We start from the raw sequence: 15,083 nt of genomic DNA on the forward strand, positions 1-15,083 counted from the left end.
CAGGCTGCCGGTTGTGGGCGCCGCTCTGGCATTCCTGTTTTACCCAGGCGACGTGTAAATAAAAGAGTGTGTGGAGAGTACTCGTTGAGTGCGGACGTTTCTCTGCTTCAGCGCTTCGCGCCAAACCGCGTTTTCGGGCTGGCTGGCGTCCCCGCCGGTCGCGTTGGTCACCGCCGGTCTTTGCCTGCTGCTGCGCCGGGACTACCAGCACGCAACACAGCCCTCATGTTTCCCGACGTATTGCCAGATGGCGTCCATATCTCACACAGCGCCTCTTCTATCGTCTTTACACGACATTTGCAGCGAAGCACGCAGATACGCGGCCAATTTTTTTTTGGCTACATTTGTCTTATCTCTACCTGGATTACTCCAGCCCAGTCCTTTGACTTCCCTGCCATGCTACCCGTGAGCCTCTGGTACATCTGATAGCAATACCTTATAAAGGCCTTACCCCGTGGTTGCGAACGTGGACAACATGTCGATCATTCTTCGACTGAGGTCCTGCTCCTGGGCGCTAGCCACTCGCGACCCGTCCAGGGGACGGCCGAAGACGAAGTCCAGGTCCGAGAAACGCGCCGCCCCCGTCGTATCGTTGAAAAGGGCAAAGCTGGCTTGGTAGTCGAACACGTAACCGAATACCAGGTTGCGCGCCTTGGTCGAGAGGTCGCGTCCCAGCCTCAACAGCGGGCACGTGTAGAACAGGTCGCCCAGCAGTTCGTACGCCCAGGAGTAGCCGCTCGCGGTAACTGCGAGTTTTAAGTTGACAGGCGAAGGTGTTTCCATCAAGCGCTGAAAGACAAGCTAGCCTATCCTATTTCCTTGGCTCTTGACACCACGAAAATGCAGTGCCTATGCAGGCTGTGCCTTAGCGAAGTCACATGTACACTCATTGATACTTTAAAAAGAACACGGTAGGTTTTGCCAAAAAGAACGCGTTGAGGGGCTAGTTGGTGATACATTATTACGCAAAATATTCCAGCGCTACTTTTGACGAGGACAGAACAGAGAAGTTCATTACAGAAAGGGCGCTGGCTCGAACTATTAGATGCGAAGCAGCTTTTGCTCGGGGGCTGTGTCCGGTGGTGGTGGTGGCGTCCGCGCTCCACTGCGCATGCGCCTACCCTCTCTCCCACTCTCCTCTTTTACGCAGGTGTTCGGTGGCCTTCTCTCCTCCCCCGCGCTGCAGCCGCGGCGCAGCCTCTCCTCCCACGTGATGCAGCCGCGCCGCAGCCAAATACAGCCTGTAACCCACTCTCTCCTCTCCCTCCCCCATTTCATGTGCATATAAGCGCGTGCGCTCGGTCGGCTTCTGTCATTATCGCTTCGCTCCCGTTCAGATGAGTTGTAACGTCAACGTCGGCGCCACTCGTTCACTCGGCGCTAACGGAGAGCAACGAACAAACACAACGTAATGATAACACAAACACTAAATGCAAGCCTCACACATTAACGGAAACGCCGAGTGAACGTAACGGAAACGTGGTGTGCGCCCCCAATGCTGCTTCGCATCCCCTCATGGTTCTCTTGAGTGGGAGATGGTGTATATTTTTTATTGCAACCACATGCATTGCACTTCATAGCAAATAAAGGCAACGAACGCATGAGCAGTCATAAGGGACCAGTAGATCAGGGTGGGCTTTGTGGAAAGCTATGAACTTTTGTCTAGAGTTCTATATTCACAAGCATGCAACGATAGAGATGTGGTGCTGACGCACGTGTCTACTTTCTGCGTGATAAAGAAAGCTTCCGATAGTTCCCGAACTTACGGGTCCCTACTTCTGCTTAGGATCTTGATTTCCTCAAGTCGCGGTTCGCAGTTTCTGCAAGCGCTGCTATGGGCGGGCAGGTCCTGTCTTTGTCAAATGTACCGCTGGAATGTTTTAAGCGAGAGTAGGGTTTACTAAAACACGTTCTTTCGTTTTTTCGTTCACACGCCTTCAGAAGGTGGCGGCGGCGGGGGGGGGGGGGGGGGGGGGCTGGGCGACTGCAAAATTCACTAGAAAACGATATTTTTTTAAAAATATTCTTTCGCCTCATGTGTGCTTGCTAAACCGTTTCGCCTCCATTGTATCCCCTACAGTGCCGATCGAGACGGAAGTACTGATTTCTTCAGGACTCATAACCGCGTCATCGTTATTGGCTGCAGAAACCATCCACAGAAGTAAGGTCGACTGCCACGTTGCTTTACGCCCGAAATATCAGCCATGATTATGTTCTCGAATTACCATTTTGGGACGGCGCGATCGTCTTTTGGAAAGTATGAACGATCTTTTCAGCATCCTTGATGTGGTAGATCCTATTTAGAAATTGTGGGAGTACGTACTCCATGTCGGCATCGGGTGGTGAAGTCTGTAAGGAAGCAGGAAAAAAAATGATATGTGGTTGAACTTGTTGCTCACAGGCCCGATGAAAGTGTTACACTTTCTTTATTGCATGGCATTTTTTGTGCACCATTAATTTACCGAGTTTTATGAAATTCCCTTAGCATTGTAATACGCTGTCATTTGTGGCTAAAGAATAGCGGTCGTCTCCAAAACAAAAAGTAAATAATTTATCTAACTGAGCCGGAAGTTATAGCTTTTTTCTAATAGGACAGCTCGTTAAAATTAGAGGTCTTGCTTTAACCAGATATGGCGATTTTCGGAGGCATCAGGTCTGGAATCAAGATTTATTGAAACACAGAAATATATGGAGCAAAAACGTGATTTCGGGCGAGTTGGTTCACCTTGAATTTACCTTGAAGCCAAGCGAAGAAACCGAGACGGCAAGAAAAGACAAGCCCAGCCGAACGAATGCTACCTAACAGCTAAATTATACTTCAAAAGCGCCTACATAAACAACTGTGGCAAATGTTTCCCCGTCCACATGCTGGGGAATACGGTAGTTCTTGCATCTTTTCGACACAGTACAAACTGTCATGTATTTCAAATAAAATTTGGTTGGTAGCACTCGTACTGTTGTGGTTGTCTTCTGTTGCTGTCCTCGTCTCTTCGAGCTGCTTCGATGTGCATTTTTGGAAAGGTATGTATAGCATCCGCCAACCGTAACACAAGAACAGCGAGGGCTTTCTGCTTGTTCGCGTCTGATCGCAGTCCAGGCTGTGTCCACTAAATCCCAGCGTCATGGAACGTTTATTAGCGCACAATTAGGCGCTACAATGTGCAGCCCACTCTAGTTAGCATTTGGTTGGTGCGGCGCTTTGGATGTTTGACTGACACCAGGTTGCTGAGACGGAGCACGTTTCGCCGGTCTCTAGGATTGCAGGGGAAATTTAGGCCGCTCTATTCCATGCCGTTCCATCCCATTCTATCCCACCCATAGGCTCTTACATAGGGGGGGGGGGGGCAAGCCGAAAGTAAACGGTTGACCCCTAATCATCTAAAGGGGGCGCCAAGTCGGCCCGATGCCTCTACTCAGCCGGACCCGTCCCGTCATTGCTTAAAGCATAGTGCTATTGCCATGCAGGTTTTCGACGATAATGGTATCCGACGAACCCTGTTGTTGCATTCCAGGAACTGTTTACTCTCACCCACTTTTACTCCGGGAAAGCCGGAGACCAAAGGCAGGACGTTGTAAGGAGCACGCAATTGGTTTATTTTAATTTTTGCATCTGTGGCAAAGCTTGTATTCTATAGGCTTCCCAAGCATCGCTTAGTGGCGCTGCTGCTCTTGACAGGCAGCGCCATCTCTGGCAGAAAAATAAACTGGGGGCATGCAACGAGCGTTGTTTGTTCTCGCCGCCGCGCCGCCGCTCACTTCCACGCACGTGCAGAGCTCTCGTGGTACATTCGCGTCGCCTCACAATGTACCACCTGCAGTGCGGCTTCAAAAAGATCTCCGAGCTGGACAGGCACTTCCGACAAGCGAACTTGATAAAAGAAGAAAGGCTCGTCAATCACGTTTAGGGTGGAGAGCAGACGATCGACGACAACGACGCCAGACTCAAAACGAAAAGCATTTTCAAAGTCGCGATAACACCGTGTAGGACGTATACATCGAGGTATGACTCATTCTGTTATGTTGAAGATACGTAATGGTCCTGTGAAATGTTCCTGTGAAACTGTGAAATGAAGCCGTGCACGCTATCGATGTTCTGCGTTGTGGAGTAAGAAGCATATGATTATTGTTTTGATATGGCCTGCTCGCAGTAGCAGCCATGTACTTTCCTGAACAAACGTTTGCGGCGTGCGAAAAAAAAAAGAAATTATATGGCTATGGAACTAGAAAAGCGTGAAAAAGTTAGAGTCAAGTCCTCCGTGCCGCCGGAGCATCACCCGCCGATTTATAGGCGAGGCAGTCAGCTGAGCTTTAACCACTGTCAAGAAAGTTGAACTGCTCGCCCCATTTTTTAGGCTCACGCCTCCTGCTTGCACTGTCTTTTTATGAGAATATTGACTTTACAGGCGTATAAAACCTGCTGCACGAACACGCCCGTTCCGGCGTGAAAAAGCAGCCTTCCCGACGCGTAAATTGCAGGCGCCGAACTTTTGACAATCTGCCGAGTTCAGTTGAATTCAACCAACCGCGCAACGCTAACCGGGGTATAACGCTTGTGTGAACGTTCGACAACGACGGGTAGGTCTCACGAACACGGGGAATCAAAACACTAAGTTGTTTCAGCTACAACCGTAACTGGACTTTCACAGTGCGAGAAGACAGCGAGTACTCATCACTGTAGTCGTTGCGTGCATGCACCGCGTTACGTACTGATCCAGTTAGTAGAAACGAACGAGAGCGATGAACTGAGACAGCCAAAACAGAAGGCGACACAGTGCTATCATCTAGGACAAATTTGATTCTCCTTACCGCGGTGATCCACGCTTGTCGCCTTTATTTCTCGTGCGACATGCCCGGGAACCGATACAGTTTCACACGTGAATCGCGTGCCTTGGTGTTCCCTGCACCGTTGTGGCAGCCCACGACACAGCAATACTTCGGACCTCGCTTTCGCGGGGTCGCTTCTGACAACGCGGAAATGCAGCTTTGCACAGCAAGCCTCCCGGTTAAGCGTGCCAAGCTGTCGGCACGGCGCCCCAGTTCCCCGCACCGACTGAGGAACGTGCGTGCGCTCGTGTTCTCGCTGCCGACAAACAGGCCGAGTCAGCCACGCGTGCCCCCAATTTCGCCAGAGCTTTTCTCCAGAGCCGCAGCGCAGTGATGTCGTGGGTTCCCAATGGGACGGGGGGGGGGGGTACTGCAGTGACCCCCTCACCTTCCTTATTAATGGAGAGCCCTGTGAACGCCTATGATCCCACCTATGACGAAGGAAAGCGTGTCAGAAGGGATACCTGACCTTTAAGAGGTAGTCAAGAAGGTGGGTGCCTTCATTGCTGACTGTGCCCAGCAGGAATCGCCGCCCCGTGACGCCCGACGCATCCTGGACGCTGGGGTGGGCACTGGCTGAAGGGCCGAAGTAGCGCACCACCTCGCTGGTGACGCGAACGATCTCGCGGGACGGGACGGTCCTCATGCAGTGCAGCATCTCGACCGTGCCGCCGTCGGGACATTTTAGGAGGGACGGCAGTTCATGAGACTTGTCGTCGAAGTACCTATGAAAGAATTGGGCGAAGACGATAATTGCTGCGGTCTCTACGCACTCACTGCCTTCTCTGGGAGCATGACCAGAAGAGCACAAGTTGCGCTAGTTGTTTAAACGCGAAACACCTCTAGAAGCGCAATAGCACATATACAAAAGAAAGAAAAAGCGTACAGGAAAGCAGACAATACAGCTACTCCAGTCTAAATGCAGTGTATGCTTTCAAGGAATTCGAAGTTTATGTGCAGGTGCGCTTTAAGTCCTGTGCTACATAAAGCATGGTTCAGAAAGCTTCGTATGGGACTCGTTAGTACGGCAATATTCCATTTACTGCACTGTACTGGTTCACAAAGGACGAGAAAAGACAAAACGTGCACATGTGCAAGTGTCTGTGTTGTCTTTTGTTGTCCCTTCTGTAACAGGATAGCGTAATAAATATAATAGTGAAGCATGGGGCCTAATGTTGTTCATGCAGATGCACAGTTTTTGATGTCAACCATCTTCAGAGACTCCTGTATTCTTGGTGTGAATCCTCCTGCAGGAGAGCAGGGCTCACTATTCTTCCCATTTTCCCCATTCTATCACTTCTTTCCATTACGCCATGTTCAACATTGTAGTAGATACATATGCACATGGTTCATCTGCAATAGATAGAGGGACCTCTAGCATGGACGAGCAGTATCACCAGACCTTCTTAAGAGTCTAGTTCTTAAGAGACGTTCTTGAGAGGAATCGGTCTAATAACACATGGATGACGGCACGAAATGGGGTCGGCATGCTATTGCTAGCCGATATTGCTCATCTAGAAGTTCAGCGCAAACAAGCGATGCTTGATGACAGAAGATGCGATAACACAGTCCTCTGTCATCACATCACCCTGTTTTAGCGTTATTTCGTGCAACAAAACGGTGATAATATCTCCAAAGCGTCTTTCCAGAAGTTGGACTGGGTGTTTCGAATGCGATAAATACCCGACAAGTGCTTCCATCAGTAACGCTGCAAGCAGCGCATGTCGCGTAGCGGCAAAACGCACCAGCCCAACCTATAGTCGGATACAACTTCAGCAGCCTGCAGCATTTGCTGAAAGACGAATGCACACAAGGCTGTACCAATGGGCGAGCACACCATACTGACGTCATGAGCCAGATGGGCAGTGACCCCACCTTTGAAGAACATAGTTGAGTGCATGAACGGGACTCTTTCTTTAGCCGCGAAAGTGATCAGCTGCCACGAATAGGTCATCTGGGCGTGGCCTCTCCAAGCTTATGTTGTATCCGACTGTATACGCTATGGCTAATGCGCAGGTTGTGGACAGACAGCTGGCACGGACTGTCTATTTGAAAGTTCAACCGCTTTCGCGGCCACATTGCCGTTTCGTGCTTAACGGCTTCGCCACCATGTAATCTGTACACTGCCTTCGTTTCGAACGCTTAGTCTTTTAGGAAACTCTTTAACACAACTTAGGCGTAAGAGACGCACGAAATGAAGGAATGCTCTTCCGTCTAACCCTTCGGCGTTTTAATACTGCACGATCCATTCTCTTCTGCTCCATTCAGAAACCAAATACAGTGGGAGACATTACAAAAAAATTACACCATTTCCCGCTAAAGGGGATCATGAGGCGATGCGAAGCCGGAGCACTTGCACGATCGCGTTCCGTTGGCGTTCGTTGGGCATGCTACCGACCTCGCGTCGTGGAACGCGAAGAGGAACGCTACGCGCGTCTTGTCTTCCCTCTAGCCTGGCCGTTAATTCTCACAGGGCGAGCGGGGAACGCGGTCGACAGGTGTGTGAGAGGGGGCAGCGTAGGAGAGGAGAGAGAGGGGGAGGCGACGCGTATGCGCTGGTGCTCATCGCGTCGTTGCGCTGAGAGAATTTCGGCATGTCTAGCCCGCGTTTCAGAGGAAGAGCGGAAAGGGGGGGGAGAGGGAAGGTGGAGAGGGGGAGGAGAAAGGGTGAGTGGAGAGGGTATGCGCATGCGCAGTAAGGGTAGTCACGCCACACACCACCATCACCACCACCACCACCGGATTGAACTCCGCCATAACATACTTCTCATCTAAAACAGGCCTCGAACTCCCGTTACCCCCGAAAGGGCGACTCGCTCATGAGGATCACTTTAGCGAAGCGCTCGTGGCTCCAGAAGCGAGGCCCTCCCGTGCCGTCCTTGAGCAGATGCGCGCCCACGGACCACGCTCCGGACCCGCTACCCATGAGCACCACGTCGCTCGCATTGCCTCCGAAGCTGGTGATGTGGTCGAGCACCCATTGCACGGCTGCCCGCTGGTCACCCAGGCCCACGTCGTCAGGGATGCATGGCACGTCGCTTAAGAGGCAACCTGTCATTGGAAAACGACAGGAGGCCATGACTTTTTTTTGCTGTAGTAGCACCTAATTGCGCACTTGTTTGTCTTCCAAGCACTTTCGGACAAGCACTTTAAGTCTCCTAAAACATGTTGCAGGCGCTTAGCTTGGCTATGCCAGGATAAGGTAGCGTTAGCAAAGGTTCAGCTGATATTTCTTAGCCTTCCTGAGTGTCTAGGATTAGCTTAATTATCATGCTTACTGCTGCTCCAATGACAACCACATAGTGTACATGTTATGTGGCACATGTGTATTTAATTTGCCAGGCAACTACTTCGGGGTCCGATGAGTTAAGCTTCTCCGCTCTTCTGCACCGTTGAGCAGCATTTCCGCTCTCCTTCTCCATGGCTAAACCACACTGGCAAACGCCAGTCAGAGGCGCAGTGTCAGACGGCGACTGCACAGCGAAGGCAAATAGCTGCGCGCGCGCCTGCGCCAGTACGTGTATCTCGGCTACGACGTCACTCCTCTGGAAAGCGCAAACCGGCGGCAGTGAGTCGTGCGCGGCAGCGGCGGAGTGCGCGGGAGGTGCCGGCTCCGATGCGCCAGCTGTGTGACATCACTGATCCTTGCGCATACGCAGCACGGCACTTGAGGAGCCACGCGAAACTGGCTCGGCTAGGCAAGTGTAGCTAACGCTACGAAAACATGGCTGATCCCTCTGTCATAGGAATCGGTATAACATGAAAGTGAAATGTGTCTTCACAGACGTAGTTGAGCGTTTGTTGGGCATTCTTTCGCCTAAAGGGCGAAGGAATGAATGCTATACCAACAAATTGTAATGTCACGCAAAGAACGGCAAGCAGCTCGAAACTTGCAACGCGCTGCTCAAGCAGAAAGGACGCACAGAACGAACATACACAGGATGAGCGCGAACTGTCACAGTTTTATGTTATTTTAGGGGCGAAGCTGCTTAGGGTGTGGGTCGTTCCCTCCTCTGTAGTTGTAGTAGTATGTACGTAGCCAGCTCTAGTTTAATGAATTGCTCACTAGATGGCGTTTCATGCATTTCTTAGAGCTCTAGTTTAATGAATTGCTCACTAGATGGCGTTTCATGTATTTCTTAGAGTTGCTGTTTAAAGATGACAGATGGCGCTTGTATAATGCGAATGGCACATGTCATTGGATGCCTGCGATCGTAAAAGGCGCTCGCTCTTGGCGCTCTTTCTCTTTCACTCGGAGTCGCCGGATGGAGGCAGACAAGGCGCTCGCTCTTGGCGCACTTTCTCTTTCGCTCGGAGTCGCCGGATGGAGGCAGACAAGGCGCTCGCTCTTGGCGCGCTTTCTCTTTCGCTCGTCGCCGGATGGAGGCAGACAAGGCGCTCGCTCTTGGCGCGCTTTCTCTTTCGCTCGTCGCCGGATGGAGGCAGACAAGGCGCTCGCTCTTGGCGCGCTTTCTCTTTCGCTCGGGAGCGGATACTGTCCCTGCATTTCACCCATCACAAAGCGGTGATAATGAAGGGACCACGTAAACCAACGGTACTATAAAAGTTTGATGTTTAAAATATACATGGTGTTTCACACTCTTTATATGATGTACTGGGCGAATTTCACGGAAGAGTTTCACGGTTTACCGATGATTCCCTCCGGAGCTTCGCCCCACTTATCATTCACCCCGTGGATACGCTGTGATTTTTTTTTTGTGAGCAGCGTGCTCCTTTCGCGAAAGCGGCCGCTGGAGTCGGCGAAGTGACATTCATGCTCTGAACGCAAACTTGTAGAGAGAGGACAAGACGTACAAACCACTGCTATCCCGAGATAAGCGCGCGCACGAGCGACCACGCCCTCTAGAGGCGCGCACTCATCGCGACGCGTGAAGCAGTGATCTTTAAAGCGCGCTCTTCGAGCCCTTCGCGCCATCTCGCTAGTGATAACGAAAACACCTCGATGTACCACCGATCTCTGAGTACCGCCACCGGCAAATGGCGAATATAAATAGCTCGCCGTTAGCATAGCGAAGAACGTGCCGTCTGTGGCCTAATCGGTTCGCGCTGCGGAGCGAGGGGTCGTAAGTTCGGCTCCCGGTGACGGAACTTTTTCTTCTCGTTTTTTTTTCTTTGCCATCTGTTAGTTTTGATATTTTACAACGTCATATTCGTGACGGAAATACGTCAGTGGAGCCGTGGTGGACCCCGGCATAAAACACTTTCGTGTTAAAATAAGACTGGTGTGAAGTCGATGGTTCTGGTTCAAATTAAGAGTAATGTTGGATACATATGGTATCAGAACATCACTTATGATAAGGGCCAACGAGCGGCCGGGATAATTAACGAAAATTATTTGAACTGAGAGCAGGCTTTTTTTGTTAGCAGCTGGGAGCCTTGCGGCACCTAGTGGAGCAGATCTCAGCGTGGCCTCCGACATCCACTTCGACAGCTCGAAGAAACACAATGTTGAGGACTACACCAGGGCACACCAACGCTGATATTCGAGTGCCCCTAACAGACATGTGAGTCAATGATAAGGGTCGCCTCCACTGTGTTTTTGTACAGACGTATAAGGTACAGACCTATAAAGTCTGAGGTTCAGTACACCAGCGTAACTGTCATGAAAGACTCGCATTTAACGCCGGTAGGGAAGATCGCGCAGCCTTTATGGAGCTTGCCGTAAGTGAAGCACGACCTATAGAAGATAATCGAGAGTCCTGCGATGCACGCCTGCCCACGATGTGCTTAAGAAAAATTTCGGGGGCGGTGTGATGGGTTATGCGTCGCAGCGACAACAACCAGGTGTTACAAGCGGAGAGTGAAGCTTTGGTTGTTGGACGTGTAAAAAGCCCGCCACCGCGCTCTGTTCTCTAATGTGGGCTATACACTGGATGTTCAGTTTGCAGAAGTGTACATATTGAAAAAACACAAACATTTCATCAAATGATAGTGGCAATCCGGCGAGTTATTGTTGGAGGGCTTTCTGGCCCTCTGTTTTCTTGTATCATTACGAAACACGTGCGCTGCTTCAAAACGCCACTAACAGTGACGTCTCGCATAAAGTCACAGCTGTAGCGGTTTACCAATGTTGAGGAATCCGAATGCACCCAGCCGGAAGTTGGGTGCCACCACGACGAGGTGACCGAGTCCAGCGAGCCAGCGGCCGTCGTAGTAGTTGTTGTCGCCGATCTGGAACTCGATCGCGTGGAAAAACACCAGCACCGTCTTCCGGCAACCCGGCACGGCGCTCTCCGTACACGGCGTCCAGACGTTCAGGTGAAGGCAGTCCTCCGTCGTGCCCTCGTTGGAGCGGATTACCTGTGCATTGAGAGCCCCTTAAGGTCACTGGATTATAAGAAGAGGACTGTGCTTTTAATTCTCTAGCACTTAGGCTGCTTCCCAGGAAACCTTTACGTGTCTATAAGTTAAAGCCTTTCCGATACGAATACGTGGGTCTTCACACGAAATCCACAGTGAATAGCGACTCGAACCTAAGACTTATCAAGTGTGTCGGGCACCGACCCTCGACACTTTATGCATGTAGGCTATCGACACTTTGAGCTTCGAAATACACACGAACCCGAAGCCCGAACATAAAGTGTGTAGGGTGTGGGACCCTCGATGTATCCATGAACCATGCAAGCGCGCTGGCTTTCAAACTCCTGAGCTCCCGAGTGTATAGAGTGGAACACCGAACTGTCCTAGCATGTAGAATATCAAAGGGGACGGAGAGTTGCAAGTGGCACAATGCTGGCGTTTACTTAGACAACTACGGTGAAATTATCGCAGCAGATATATTTAAGAAAAAAAAAAGACAGAGTGAAAATAGCTCAGCGCTATTCCTCTCTATCTCCTTTCTTTCTGCGTGAATTTTGTGTGGTCCACACCACCATTATGCAGCGCAAATGATTCGCGCAGACTTCCACGCTTGTGATCAGGGTTGCCACTGACTTTAGAGTAAATGTCGCCAAACGACGAGCAAAAAGTCGCCAAAAGTCGCCATTTTTTTACAGATTTCGCCAAAAAAAGTCGCCATTCTATATATATGCGGCGTAACTAGTAATAAAAATTTCCACTCACGTATAGCACCGTAGAATACAGTACCATCCAAGACCCTTAAATTATATTGACGTTTCTCAATGCCACTCGTATCGCCCGCTTCACCATGGCAGTTCATGATGCTGCTTCCCTGACTAGCCGCAAGATGTGCGTGGTGGCGCAAGGGTGAATGAATGAAACGCACAAGATATCCCGTCCCTGTCCGCTCGTTTCAAGGGTAAAAGTGTGCTAAACCTTAAGCGAAAACCGTGAAAGCGTTGTTTGTAGACAGCTTTACGTACCCTTATATGAATTAAAAGGATTATAAAAGGTTTATTGAAGTTAACATGACAGAAGTCTTGCAGGAACCGATCATTAGTGAGTCTTACACCTTTTCAGTGTGAACTAATATGATACCGGACGCTACCGACCCTTTCTTACAGTCACTTATATCTACACGCGTCAATCCGATGCGTTATTAATGAACAGGTAGGCAATGTAAAATGTTGTATAGCAATTGTTGCCATTGCACACGCTCACCGAGAACAGCGGAAAATACCTAAATAAATATTTTTTTATTGCACAAATAGCCGCGTATTCTCCTCTCTTCGCTATTCCAAAACAGTCTTTACCAGCTGAATTGGGGGTACTGCAACAGTGAATAAGTCGCCAAGCTATTCAGAACAGTTGGAGCTTTGGCGGAACAAATGGTCGGAACACGCGGCCAACCCGTCGTCTAGCTCCTTCAGAAGCGAAACTTTAGAGAAGCTTAAAGCACCTATAGCCATAAACTTATAGTCATACACTGCCCCCTCGCGGTTTGCAAGGCAGTCCGCTGACCTAAATTTGCTGGAATGTCGCTGGGGGACGTTCCAGTACCTCCTGCATCTAGATGAATTGAGGAGATACACACGAGTTACGGGACGGACATACCGAATGACGCTTAATGCGCACATTCTACTCAGGGGTCTAAAACCAAGAAAAATACAGAGAATGTTGCCGCTCATTCGTTGGGAAGACACTGGGCTCAGGATGCATAACTCCGTGGAGACCTAAGCCGAAAATCGCCAAAAATTCGCCATGTCGCCATTCATAATTTTAGGTCGCCATGGGCCTCTCAAGTTCGCCAATTTGGCGAAAAGTAGCCACCATTGGCAACCCTGCTTGTGATATTTAAAGGGTATCCTGGTGGGTTTAATGGTTAGCTTCTTCAAGCGTTTTGCCTGGTGTAGCATTTAAAAAAAATCCATGGTTATCTTCCTGCTCTATAGGAGGGCAGCTCGAGTTAAAAAATCTGTAGCCAGGCCACATCATTGTAGCAGCTTCAATGAAGAATGTCTGTCAAATATTTTGTGCATGCAGCTTAGTGCAGAGAAATGACGCACCAAATACCTAAGGGACATTTTAAGGCCTCGCTTTTCATTGTTAGGCACAATGTTAATGAGAAATAACAGGCAATAATGCCAAGGCAAGTATAGGCGATGGTATTTCTAGTAATTATGATATAAATTTGAAGAAAGTAATGTGGACGAAAAGATAACCCGCCGCCGCCGGCAGGAACCGAACCTGCGAGCTTCGAATAACGCGTCCGACGCTCTACCAATTGAGCTACAACGGTGGTCATCCCCCCGTCCACTTCACTGACTGTTGGCATATCTGTGCATTTAAACCTAGCAGTGTCAGTCAGCGCCGATTCTGGCCATGGCGGCGAGTGTGGAACACTTTTTCCTGCCGCTGGCGTCACGTAGCACGTGATCTTTTTGTGAGCTGGCAGCTGACCAATAATCACTCGCATACTACTTGAAGGCATCAAGAATAATTACCTAAGCGTCATTTAAGCACACGTCACAAACAGGTTTCGTTTTTTCTTATGATACGACCAAGCGGGCTCGCCTACTGTCCGATTGTGTAATCTTCCCTACCTTATTCGTAGGGGACACACTGGGGTCAAAGAAGACGTCGAGTACTTTAATTTTCGCGTGAGTTGATCATTCTTCTAGAAGAAAGTATTCAATAACTATCGAAACAGTTATGCGCTTTTTTCTCGATATAACATAACCACCGGGCTATCGACAATTGTTCAACTACTCTAGCACATATGCTGCTCAAATATTATTACTTGTGGGAAGCTAGCCATGGAGGTAGCCACGAGGAGCTAGCGAGAAAAGGTCCAAGTCCTCTTTCGCTTTTGAATATTCCCTTAATTAAACAATAGACCTCCTCTGAAGCCGACACTTACAGGAGACTTGACGTCAAAAGCAGGCGAAAGCCTAAATAATAAAGCTTAACATTGCACACCGTGTTGATCAATCTTTAAAAGAGATCCCTGATGATCATAGGTCGGCAAAAAATATGGAGCTCACTCAGACTCACTCATGAACTATATTTCGCCTTTAGGGCTCACCCGGACTCAGACTCACCAAAGTTTTCCTCAACCAGACTCACCCGGACTCAGTCTCACTAACATTGTTCTCGACCGGCTCAGTCGGACTCAAACTCAGCAAAATACTACTCTCTCGCGCCCCGTCTCAAAACTCGTGGCTAAATCTGAGTCTCAGTTAGTCTGTGGGAGTCGCCTCATGAGTCCGTTAGCGCATAATTAGCTTTTTCGATCGTGGTGTCAATGCGCTTTGACACCAATATCTCGTATAATCGATGCTCTACTTGACGCATTTTAACCTCGTACCTTCAAATAGGTGTTATCAGTTGATGAAATTCAGTAACGATATTTTTATTGCAAGGGATCACTCACTCGAGATATTTTTATCAAGAAGTTCCTGTGAAAAAACTTGCGGGGGCGATCAAAGCTCACGCCTCTGTCCAATAAATATTGAGTTGGCGTATGAACGCTAGGGCACTAAAATATGTCTGAGTAGACCTAAGTAGACGTGAGTATAAACGTGAGCTGATATTATGCTGATAGTAATGCTAAAGTTGAGTAGATAGGACCATAGGTCGGCGAAAAATGTGGAGCTCACTCAAGAAATATATTTTGCCCTTAGGGCTCATTCGGACTCAGACTCGCCAAATTTTTCCTCAACCGGACCTACACAGGCTCAGATTCACTAAAATGTTTTCAGCCGGACTCACGTGGACTCAAGCTGAACAGAATATTACTTACCCGGACTCACTCAGACTCAGAATCACGACTCGATCTGAGTCCGAGTGAGCCTAAGTGAGTCGGCTCATGAGTGAGTCTGCCGACCTATGCTGATGAT

General features: G+C 49.4%; 1 protein-coding gene across 1 annotated transcript in view; it reads right to left on the minus strand.

Moving 5' to 3' along the window:
• The window catches only part of LOC119403265 (anoctamin-4), a 152,862-nt gene that overhangs the window by 67,691 nt on the left and 70,088 nt on the right, over nt 1–15,083 (minus strand). The window contains exons 3-6 of the mRNA XM_049418248.1: nt 7,623–7,875; nt 5,294–5,549; nt 2,226–2,349; nt 452–746 (exon numbers count right to left, since the gene is read on the minus strand). Coding sequence (XP_049274205.1) covers nt 452–746; nt 2,226–2,349; nt 5,294–5,549; nt 7,623–7,875 — 928 coding nt within the window. The remainder of the gene's footprint in view (nt 1–451; nt 747–2,225; nt 2,350–5,293; nt 5,550–7,622; nt 7,876–15,083) is intronic.

This window comes from Rhipicephalus sanguineus, chromosome 8 (genome assembly GCF_013339695.2).
Source record: "Rhipicephalus sanguineus isolate Rsan-2018 chromosome 8, BIME_Rsan_1.4, whole genome shotgun sequence".
In the NCBI taxonomy this organism is placed as follows: Eukaryota; Metazoa; Arthropoda; class Arachnida; order Ixodida; family Ixodidae; genus Rhipicephalus; species Rhipicephalus sanguineus.